This window comes from Nymphaea colorata, chromosome 3 (assembly GCF_008831285.2).
Source record: "Nymphaea colorata isolate Beijing-Zhang1983 chromosome 3, ASM883128v2, whole genome shotgun sequence".
Classification (NCBI taxonomy): domain Eukaryota; kingdom Viridiplantae; phylum Streptophyta; class Magnoliopsida; order Nymphaeales; family Nymphaeaceae; genus Nymphaea; species Nymphaea colorata.
In genome coordinates, this window is record NC_045140.1 from 15,997,670 (window position 1) to 16,008,802 (window position 11,133).

Sequence of the window (11,133 nt, forward strand, 5' to 3'; positions counted from 1 at the left end):
CACGACTGCAAAAACCTTGTGCCGGATGTTCCGAACGAAAATGTTTGTCCTTGGCAGGAACTCAAATAACAGAGTAATGAGTATACAAGAAAAGAGGAAGCACAGAATTGAGGTTCAAAACAAAAAAGCAGCAAATTGTATCTTCAAGATCTCAAGAAACTTCAGCACTAAGATATTTCACTATTAGAAGGTTTCAGGAAGATCTTTCCAATGAGATGCTCATGCTTCTATCACTATTATATCCAATACGGCGACTAATCTAGTATATAGTAAAGCAGCAGCACTCTTCCCGTCTTGAATCAGCCGCATTCAGGTCCTTAATTTTAACTCTAAGGTGACAAAACCATCTGACACTTCTCTCACTATAAGTTGATCAAAGAAGATGTGCTAAACAAATTTATTAGCATTTTCATTCCGCTACAACAATGGCTATGGTACATAATTCACATGAAAATGGGTTTATTTTCACCCTAATGAGACCTCCGTTACAGCACGAGGAATCTTACCAAGCAGAGAAATCCTTAAATTCAATTGCTGAAGCTGAAGATTCTACTTTCTGTTTCTTCTTAGAGCCATTCTCTGATAAGCCAACATCAATGGCAGTTTCGGTCTTGGCAGTCCGGGCTTTTAAATACTTTCCTACCCCATTGCCTGAAACAGAAGGTTCTGCTACACCCGCTCTGGGATTGCTATACCATGAACCGACTTTATCCTACAATACACAAATTTCCGAGTGAATAGAATCATCTAATTGAAATAATATCAGCAAGCATAAAAAAAATTTAAAACTACTAGACTTTTAGCAATTAAAGCTCACGTTCTCTTCATCAACAATTCCTTCAGCAACTTGCTTTTCTTCTTCTTCATCTGGTTCAGTGTAAGGGTTGACAAACACAGTAACACTTACAAGTTTTATATCCTCCTGCACAAAATTTTAAAAACATTGTCAACAGATCTAGATCAATGGTACCCAACTGTACATGCACACTTACAAACAAGACACACACACACACACACACACAGAGCGAGAGAGAGAGAGAGATGCCCTTTATAGTTGTCTAGGATACGGCTCCCAACGTCCACGAAGAAACATTTGAAAAGGAGATAAACTAAGGGGCATTCATGTGTTTCAGCAGTACAAGAGCTACACGTGATTTTTGTGATGCTATAGTATAATATTATATAAGTATCATTTTTTGTAGTTATGATACAAGTCATAACACATAACTTGTAATATTGGTATTATCTTCTATCAATTAACAATTTACACAACTTATTTTCATAAAAATGAAAATGGAACTTCGCTATCAACTGAGACCATTCTCAACCAACGTGGAACGTGGAGAAACTGAATGCACAAGAATTATTATATTTATAAGAATAAAACCTGAACCACTAAGCAAACTAACATAAAATTTATATGTCAGACAGAATATTGCAAAGCTAAACATAGCGTTAGATTCCTTAAAAACAAGTGAATGACTGCCATGACCAGCAGAAGCTCTTCAAGCAGTTTTGAACACTGCCAAATTCACGAATATCCTTTCTACTATTTATGTCACATTTTTACTGCTCTGTGCTCTTTTGTAGTTCAAAGTTCAAACTCACCAATTAGATAAACTTCGGCATATTTTATTAAGACGAGCACCCATTTTAGTTCAAGCTGTAGTATAGGGGTGTTCCTAAATTGACCAACTTCTCTTCTAAACAGTTTTCCTAATTGGAGAGTTCAGAAGTTTTGCTTTTCTCTTAAAGTAGATTGCACTATTTATTTACTTGACAACTTGTGTACCACAAGTTTAAAGAATCCAAACAATTTCGACATGTCTAACATGTCCAAATAGATAGATCTCTGAAATTAATACCACATAGTAGAAGCCGACCAATAGAGATTAAAGCCATCGCTATTCAAATATTCCATCCCTATGCTGGCCTTTAGTCATGAAGAACCATACCATCCTGTTGATCAGTTTCTAGAGAAATATTTTCTTGTAAAAATCAATAACTTTGCAAATGATGTTCATAGGTTCACCATGTCCCAATTTACATTAAAAGACGATACCAAGCATTGGCTATAATTTCCAGACTCAGTTACTATTATCATTTATCATCGAGAAGGAAATGCACAAGAAATTTACCAAAAAGTACTCGCTTATTGTTTGAATGAAATTCAGAATGGTGAAAACACATACATAAATTACTCGGATTTTTCTCTTTTTCTGTTAATTTTATGTTCTTTATAGTCTCATACCAATTGACAAATGCCAGCAAACCCACAAGCACTGACAAAGAATCCAGGACAAAACTTCCTTTTGGAGGGAAAAATGCAACATTTTGGTCTTTCTGTTGATATTCAAATATAGATAAAGATCCAGGTATCCGAAGCATGATACATCTAAGGTTTGTGCCACAATGCATAACAAATAAATAACTTGATTTACTAAGATAAACACAAGTTTCACTGAAATTCTTGATGGAGATGGAGGTGCCTGAAGAGAACGATCAAGCTAGTTTACTGGTTTTGCCAGCCAGCCAAAACAAACGAACACGATCTAGACTTAGAGAGCCCATGCACCACCCTAAGGCCTAAGCTATACCTTAGCTCGTGCCACCTATTTCTCTGCTTGAAACTGATCATATAATAACTCTAGTAGAGAATTTAGATGGAGACGCAAAGAACAAACAGAACATTAACATGCAAAAATTCTTGTAGCCACATGACAAATCATGGTACCACAGTAAGTAGTCAAAGACAGAAAATGAATACTCAAATGTGTCTAGTGTCTTGCAATACGTAGTTGAAGACAGAAATTGAATGTCAAATATCTAGATGCCAGATTACCAGAGGTCGGTCATTATCGTCTACGGGAACCTTCTCCATAGCAGCAAGTGTGGTCAGTCCACCTACAACTCTACCAAATACAGTATGCTTTCCATTCAGATGCTTTGCAGACTTGTATAAGATGAAAAATTGAGATCCATTGGTATGGGGTCCACTATTCGCCATACTGACAATCCCTCTTTCGGAATGGGCTAATTTTGAGTTCAATTCATCCTTGAAAGGTTTTCCCCATATAGATTCTCCACCCTTTCCTGTACCTGTTGGATCACCACCTTGTATCATGAAATTCCTGCAAAAGAACACCAAAATATGCCAATGTTCCAAATGGGTTGAGATACAAAGGAAAGGGGGAAATGATATCTTTAAAAAAGAAAAAACTACAGTAACAAAGGTAAGAAACACACCGGATACTTCGGTGGAAAGGTACGCCATCATAATATCCACGTTCACAAAGAGTGATAAAGTTTTCACATGCACGGGGCGTTATATCACAATGAAGCTCAATGTTCAAATCTCCATGTGTTGTATGCAGTTGAACATAACCTTTCTTTTTAGGATTTTTTTCAACTTTTACATATTCGAACTCGTTCTTTGTGACTGGATCATAACTTGTAGAAGTGAAGGATCGTGAGGCAGCTCCAGTAGTGAAACTGCTTTTAACCTGTCAGCATTTAGTGTTTCAAAACATGGACAAAAAGGCAACAAGCAAAGCAACAAACTTATGTCTAAATTTTAAACATCAATTTGGTATCTATTATACAAAAATAACTGCAGAAGGAAAATATATCCAAAAAACTGACCATCTTTGCATTAACAGGCACACGTTCACCAGCAATGTGCAATGCTATACGTGCAGCAGTCTTATCACTTGATGCAGCTTTAGCAGCCTCAGCACTTCTTCCATGTACTGAAGCAGAAGCTGCATCTACTATACTAAATGATTGGGTGGTCTTGGATTCTGAACTTGAGCTTGACTTTTTGTCATCCTTAATCTTAGATCGAACAGATAAAATGACAGCAAGTGCAGCAGCTCGTTCGCTTTGAGCTTTTTTACCACCACCACCATGTAGTGCTGCTTCTTTTCCTTTGTCAGTTCCCAGCTCTTTCAGCATTTGCTTTATGTCACCAGCTGCATTTATGTTATAAAGTGGGTCCTCACGCATTTTCTTCAGCTCTGTTTATGTTAAAAAATTAGTTAACAATCAAGAGAAATGCTTGACAAACCATGGAAGTCAGAAGCAATAAAAACATAATTGTTCTATTTAGTCTGATGAATTCTGAGATTGGATATATTCACCTTCATCATCAACAGCAAGACTATTCTTAACATGATCAAAATCCCCCAGAACCTTCACATCAAGAGCATTAGGGTTCTGTAGATAAAAAAGAACAAGGTTAGAAGTGGGTTTCTTAAATATAGCAAAGGGACATGATAGACATAATTTCACACTTGGATAGTTATGATGTCATCTTTTGTGAAAGGTTCATCTGTAAGAAGTTCCTTCCAGTTTTTTGGTTTGATATTAAGCTCTCGTACTGCCTGAAAAGATAGCATAAATTTTGTAGTCAAACAAAAGCTAAAATGTAAACCAAATCAAAGACATTGTATAAAGAGGAAAACATACCTCATATGAGAAAACATTTCCTGTAGTCTTCACAGCAACTATATGTGTAAACTCTGTAAAGGCTTTATTTAAAACTGGGCAATGATACTCCCCTGTGATGAAACAAAATCAGATGAACTCTTGGATCTTGAATTCTTGAGGACCCTTTTTTCTCAATTTCACAAAATAAAATTTCATGTGTTTTCAGAGAGTACAACAGCGATAAAAATCAATTCACAAATTTTACCTTCCTCTGTTTCGTTCTCTTGTTCCTTTAGTATTCAGCAATTTTGGTGCATTCCACCATGTAAAATCATACCACCTTCAAGGTACCTAGTGTGTCACTTTCACTTAATATGCTAAGGTTCTAGCATTTCTATGCACTCACAAAGAGGTCAAAAGCAAAGGAATCAAACTTCACAAGCCCCATTTGTCATGTAAACCATAAAACTATTGAACTAGACGCAACAGCTTTGTGCCTGCTCCTGAATCAGTTTGAAGGTAAAGCTGCTCTTAATAGTGGACTGTGTTGGCTGTTACTACTGAACAAACCAATCTTAGCTAACATAATCACAAGGATCCAATTTCAAAACCAAAGCAGCCCCAAGCATCTATTCACAAGCTCTCTCTGATTGTTCCTAAACTTTCAGTTTATGAATGTGCATTGTTATTCTTATGAACTTAATTTTTTATTAATGTGCATTGTTATTCTTATGAACTTAATTTTTTATTAATGTGCATTTTTATTCTTATGAACTTAATTTTGTTTAATGTGCATTTTATTTTTATGAACTTAACTTTGATCTTTTCCTGTTTCACCAGTAACATGGATCATATATTCCAATCAGTCTGATCTACTAGGCATTCTGTAGTCTTTAGTTCTAGCTTTTAGTTCAATATTGCTCGATAAGGTATGTGTGTTTTAACTTTCAATCAAATTCCACTTCCCGAGTCATGATAACTTCAAAAAAGCTTGTTCTTCAGTTTTGCTTCCCATATTGCTTTTTCAACTTAACCTGAGATTAGGAACACTCGCTTCAGCCAGTAATTATAAAAAAAAAATTATCTCTACATGGAAACAAACGAAAAATGGGCAGTGATGCATCGAGCAAGAGTAGGACCGATGAGAAAAACTCTGAAAAGGGAATATGTCGGCATGTGCATCGTAAACACTTTACCACTCCTTATTCACTATATACGCCTACCTTTTAAACTCAGTGGTACAACGGAAACTTGACCCATGCTCAGCGGTAAGCCTAGTACCCAGAAATACGTGCCAACTTTCTATTGCTCCTAATTGTCAACCGGTTCACATTGACGTTCTATGACAGATGGTTCTAATGTTTTATACTCACAAGGCCAAGCTACACCACTTCCATTGACAAAATTCTCCCCCTTGGTACTTGATTTTAGCTTACTTTGTCTCAAATCTAAGGGCAACCAAAATACTAAACAAATCCTCACACTTATTCTAACGACAAATTTTCTGCAGGATATCAAAATAACTGTTGCTTTACCCAGAAAAGGGATAAGAACGGAAAACCACAGGCCCTAACATCAATATAGATAAAGAAACGTAACAATCTTCCAAAATAGAAAAACCAATGAATCACCATGAAATACCACAATTCGAAAACAATCATAGAACAGAGAGAAAGGAGGAAGGAGGAGAACCTACCATCGGAGTTTTTGTGAAAATGGAGGTCGATGAGATCTGCCACCTTCAACGGCTTCCCTGTCACAGGATGCTTCCCATATTTATTGATGTAGGGCACCACATTCCTTCGGGAGAGAGAAAAAAAAAACAATCACAATAAACACAAACCCAAATCAATGATCGGTCAAACGCGATATAGACAGACAGACAGACAGGGAGGCACCGCACATTACGTCAAAGACGCTGCCGTCGTCAGTGCAGACTGGGTTTTCAAAGGGCGTGAAGGAAATGGAACAGCAGTAGAAAGGAAGCCGCTTGAAGGGAGTCTTGTCCCTGTCCTTGGGTTTGGCTCCACCCCACTCCGTTGCCCACTCCGTCTTCGTTATGAACATCCTATCCTTACTATGCTGCTTCTTCCCCATCTCTTCACCACCCTCTCCGCCCCCTTTTCCTTCTTCCTCCTCCTTCCCAACCTCTCCTACAAACGACTCCCCGCAGTCACTGCCGCCCCTCTTTGTCTACCTCTCTCTCTCTCCGAAAGCACGCTTCTCGCTCCTTTCTTTCTTCCTAGGAGACTCAGAGTAGAAGCGATTGAGCGCCAAGAGAGCATAATCCGTCTTTGCCGCCTCCAAGGAAGATGACCGCTGGTTTCATAAGGCGGCTCGCACTTGAGCGGAGTCGACCGATCGGCACGGCCCGGTTCTTGACTTGACATCGATAAGTTCTTCCCACACGGCTCAATTCAAATGCGTTCGGTTCTTGCCCCAGTGCTTATTATTTGAGATTTACATAAAATTTTGCAAGTTATTTTTTTAAAACAATTTAACAGTGTCATTAAGATCGGTTTAGAACTGAATCGGTGAGGTCCGCTGAATTGGTGAATCGTTCGATACGCGATTCGGGTGAATTAGGTGTGGATCGTCAAAAAAAATATTAATCGTACCTAAGAAGATAAATGATAAATGACAACGAAAAGTAATAAAAATTCAAAATTAAACTCAATCTGTTTAGAGTTAATGTCCAACCTTACCAGTGATATTAGAATTATCCTGAATCAAATTGATTTAATGTTTTAAAATTTTCTGTTTTGATAATTTTTTTAGTATTTTTCCTTTTTTTAAACAACAAAAATTTTAAATGTTTTGCCGATTCACAACTGGTTCAGTTGAATATGTGAATCGGCCGATTCACCGAAAACCGATTCACCGAAAACCGATTATTACAACACTAGCCAACGGGAAAAGATAACTGCAACTCTTTGCCCTAGAGTGGAAAACAATGAGGTCTCCGTCTGAATACGTTACGATTGTGAGAACCTTTTCCTTGTTAATGGGTCTTGGAGAGTACCAGGCATGTATTTAGCGGGCTCAAGTGGTACTTGTCTACAGAAAGTGATCTGCCTTGAGTCTCGATCATTATTCCGCGAGAGTGAGAGAGAAAGAGGAGAGAGGGACGATGAAGAAGGAGGCGTTGAGGGATGACAGCAGCAGCGGCGAGGAGGACGGCGACGAAGAGTGGCGGTCAGCGATCAATTCCATAGCGGTGGATGCCTCTGTTCCTTCCCTCACTGTAGCAGCCTCTCAGAAAACGCGGAAGAAGAATCACGGCGAAGGGGATGACACCCACTCCGACAGTAGCGGGGATGAGGACTCAAAGCCGCGACCTCCGAATCCCCACAAGCTAAAGGTCTTCCATATACCCTTTACGAATGTCGCCGCCTTCTTTCTCCTTTTTTCTGTACGTTGAAGCACGCACGTATTTCTTGACCACTTCTACTTCCACAATTGTGTTTCCTCGTATTCGTGCTTCTGCCATCATACCATGCTAAGTTTTTTGAAGGTCCACATTGAGTATTAAAAGTTGGAAAATGACATTGTTTATTCCAGTGCGAATTCCCATGTTCCTCTGATTAGTAAATATGTTAAACTGAACAACCTCTAGGAGGCAGAGTGGTTCGAAATACATGGAATGCCACCATTTTCAAGATCAGTGCTTAGATGAAAAAAAAGGAAATTGATGTCTCATATCAGTTAGTTGTTTTCCTGTGGAAAAGAAACAGAAAATATAATGGGTTGATGATGGGAAACTGCTGGTGCACCGCTAAAGAGAACGGATTAGACCCCAGCTTCTGCTTCTATTTCAGTGGCGGTTGTGTTGGAAGACTGGGCAGTGAAGAAGCTAGGAATTTAGGAAGGATGGTCTTATGCTGACCGCCACTCTTGATCGCCCTGGATTGCCCCAAAACAAATCCAATAGCATAAGAGAATGGCGAGCTTAGGTTACTAATCGTGACCCTGTTCTGCAAACTAGGCAAATGCATGACTACGTGGTCCCAAATTCAAACCCATCTCAGGTCGTGTTGCTATGAAACATTATTTATGTGTATACTGCTTTTACATGGCATTCAATAAGAAAAGAGTCTTTGCTTGTAGCATGCCCATTTGCACTTGGGAGGTCGCGCATCCAAATCTTGCTCTCTCACTTTTCACATTTGGGGCATAGCTCCGATGAGCCAAGGTCTTGCCCTTCATTTGGAAGTCCTGCCTGCTCGCACTCAGTACTGCCTCTCAATATTTGGTTTTGCCATAGCTGTTCAAAATGCAAACGCTTCTTTGACCTTTAGTTTAATCTATCACAAGTTACATAATTTATATAGGAGATTGAGATGCTTATCCTGTTATTCTATAATTTTCTTTGCCCACAAGAAATCTTATTGCGCAGTTTTACACTGTCAAGTTTGTCCCAGAACTGTTACTTGCAGCAGGCTATCAAACAATAACTGGACTTCATGTTCTTTTTGTGTGTTTCCATGTGTAAAATTCATCAATGGTTCCTTCACACATTTCTCATACATTAAGAACACAAATCATTTTACCTGATCAGGTTAGTTTTCATATGGTCATATATTCCTTTTTTTCTCTCCTTCCTACTAATTGCTCTTAAGAAAGAGCTAAGAAGAAAACGTTTGACGGAAAAATTGAAACTGTGCTTGTTAGTTTTCCACATTCGCATATGCTGCACGGTGAACACTTTTATCCACGAAAAGACACTTTATTCCTGTCCTGTCTCAGTAGTGTTAATTGTTATACTTGTAGTATGTGCTTTGACTGAGATGACAAATGCTGAAAATTGTTTGCAATTTGAGAAAAAGTGACAGATCCTTTGCTTGACTTGATTGACAGGTTCTAAATATGTTAGATGATTTTCTGGACAGGAATTTAGTTTTTGTCAAATTGCCAATCACAGAAATGAAAAGCGTGCCTGAGCAAGACGAGGGTGGTGTTCGCCTGTTCGGCCGAGCACCTCCTGGGTTGACCTTTAAGACAGGTCCTCTTCAACTTACCAGCCGCTTCATGTGTCTAAGACAATAATATTAGTAAATTCTAATGGTCATTTTTTGTCGTTTCCAACAGATACTGTTTTAGCACCAAGAAGACGACCAAAAATTCTTCCATATGAAGAAATTGATGAAAGATCAAAAGAGGTTTGTAAATTGTGCATTTAGGGGTGGATTATGAATGCAGTAGCCAGCTTCAGACCAGATTAATTTTAGAATGAATGAATTCCTGGAGGACAGCTTAAAGTATGCCCACAAATGTTTCTGGGATTCTTTTTGATACATTATGGTTGTTACCCTTTTAAATGGACAAGGCCGACTGACGACTGTCGCAGCTATAAATTCTACTTTTCTTTTTTCAGTGTTTGCTATGTGTACGTCTGTTTTGTGTGTAGGTCTAAGAGGTTTCGACTTGCTGTTTTTGTGGATCTACAGTTCAAGCGTCGAATTAGGTCTGTTGCTGTTGATGGTGCAGACGTATTTGCTGCAGCAGAAGTAGCACGACAGGGTGCCCTGGCAAGATTTGAATCCAGACTTGCTGCAGAACGAGAGGCTGCTAAAAGGGAGGAAGCTCGAGTTGCAGAGCTGAAAAGGCTTCGAGGAGAGAAATGGCTTCCATCCATGGCTAAACAAATGCGAAGGACATGTTGATAAATTAATTCACATGGTGGATCTTTGCATTAAAGCTTCACACGTGCTATCAAACTTACTCTCATATGAATTGCATAATGAGGGACCAGATGAGCGGATATATGGGATTCTAAATCTGAAGCACCGGACGCTAGAATCTTCTGCATCCTTGTTCTCCTCATTCCATCAAAAAGGGGGATTCAAGTGAACGGACCAATTCTCTGGCCGGAGTCGCAATCTAGCTTAAGGTTTAACAGAAAATTGAGCTTCAACGGGCAGCTTTCTTCATGGTTGGAGTTTATCCTTCAAAGGTTCTGTGGTTATTCTTCTGCAAATGCTAACGCTCAATTTTGTTCAACTCATTTTAGTCATTGAGTAGCTTTATTGGTGATCCAATCTGTGAACTCTTTAATAGTGATATAATATTTTTTGAACTCAATTTTGGTTCTGGTTCAGTCCGAGCAGTGAATGAATGAGCTCGCTACTCACCATTGACAAGTGCATAGAGACAGCGGCTACAGTTAGGCCGTCATGACCTTGAACCAAGCGTACTCCTTGATTCTGTTGTCATTCTTCGCGAACTCTACTATGACCCGCATTCATTGATAGTAGAAGAGTGTCTACAAAGAATAGGATGAAAGCCTACGTCTTTTAAGCATGCTAAAACGAACAGGCTAGCTTAATTGGGCTCTCCATCCTTATGAGCCATATAGGCAAGAGAAATTTTGTATTTCCATGTCAGAGTTTCCATTTTGATTAAGATTGATCAACATGTCCCGGTGTTAAGTGAGGGTGGTTTAAGATTTATTGTCAAAACACCAACTACCGTAGTTTATAAAGAAACTGTGTCAATATTTTAGCATTTGATTTTATAATCTTTCTTACCGTTTTGCTGATTACTGAGCTGAATGGGACACTTGATATGAATACAAAAACAGGTTCAAATTTTGATTTCTTTCAGTTGACCTCCAAACTACATAGAACACAAGCAGTTAAATGCAAAAAAAAAAAAAAAAAAAAAAAGAAGAAAAGAAACCTAAACCTAAGCGTGTTTTTCCAAAAT

At 38.6% G+C, this 11,133-nt stretch overlaps 2 protein-coding genes across 3 annotated transcripts; one reads left to right on the forward strand and one right to left on the reverse strand.

Moving 5' to 3' along the window:
* Positions 1 to 383: 383 nt before the first annotated feature.
* Positions 384 to 6,800, reverse strand: LOC116251312 (peptidyl-prolyl cis-trans isomerase CYP65). The gene is made up of 10 exons (XM_031625499.2): positions 6,332 to 6,800; positions 6,125 to 6,228; positions 4,468 to 4,559; positions 4,293 to 4,382; positions 4,140 to 4,215; positions 3,643 to 4,016; positions 3,247 to 3,503; positions 2,843 to 3,131; positions 818 to 922; positions 384 to 712 (listed from the first exon to the last, which is right to left on the reverse strand). The coding sequence occupies exons 1-10, from the start codon at positions 6,523 to 6,525 to the stop codon at positions 503 to 505; spliced, it is 1,791 nt and encodes a 596-aa protein (XP_031481359.1). The 5' UTR covers positions 6,526 to 6,800; the 3' UTR covers positions 384 to 502.
* A 571-nt stretch (positions 6,801 to 7,371) lies between these two features.
* LOC116249670 (uncharacterized) lies at positions 7,372 to 10,509 on the forward strand. Of its 2 annotated transcripts, none has more exons than XM_031622860.2 (4): positions 7,372 to 7,789; positions 9,286 to 9,430; positions 9,517 to 9,587; positions 9,836 to 10,509. In XM_031622860.2, exons 1-4 carry the CDS (start codon positions 7,559 to 7,561, stop codon positions 9,839 to 9,841), a joined length of 453 nt encoding a protein of 150 aa, XP_031478720.1. In that variant the 5' UTR covers positions 7,372 to 7,558; the 3' UTR covers positions 9,842 to 10,509. The 2 variants fall into 2 exon arrangements, with proteins under 2 accessions (XP_031478720.1, XP_031478719.1); XM_031622859.2 differs by having other exon boundaries at positions 9,876 to 10,509.
* The last annotated feature ends 624 nt before the right edge of the window (positions 10,510 to 11,133 follow it).

Bases quoted from the DNA above. Each gene is read 5' to 3' on its own strand.
- LOC116249670 (XM_031622859.2), top strand. From the start codon at position 7,559: ATGAAGAAGGAGGCGTTGAGGGATGACAGCAGCAGCGGCGAGGAGGAC. The intron at 9,431-9,516 runs GTCCTCTTCAAC...CGTTTCCAACAG, and splicing joins TGGGTTGACCTTTAAGACAG to ATACTGTTTTAGCACCAAGA. The intron at 9,588-9,875 runs GTTTGTAAATTG...GTGGATCTACAG, and splicing joins TTGATGAAAGATCAAAAGAG to TTCAAGCGTCGAATTAGGTC.
- LOC116251312 (XM_031625499.2), bottom strand. From the start codon at position 6,525: ATGGGGAAGAAGCAGCATAGTAAGGATAGGATGTTCATAACGAAGACG. The intron at 4,216-4,292 runs GTGTGAAATTAT...TTTTATCTACAG, and splicing joins ATGACATCATAACTATCCAA to AACCCTAATGCTCTTGATGT. The intron at 713-817 runs GTGAGCTTTAAT...TGTGTATTGTAG, and splicing joins GAATTGTTGATGAAGAGAAC to GATAAAGTCGGTTCATGGTA.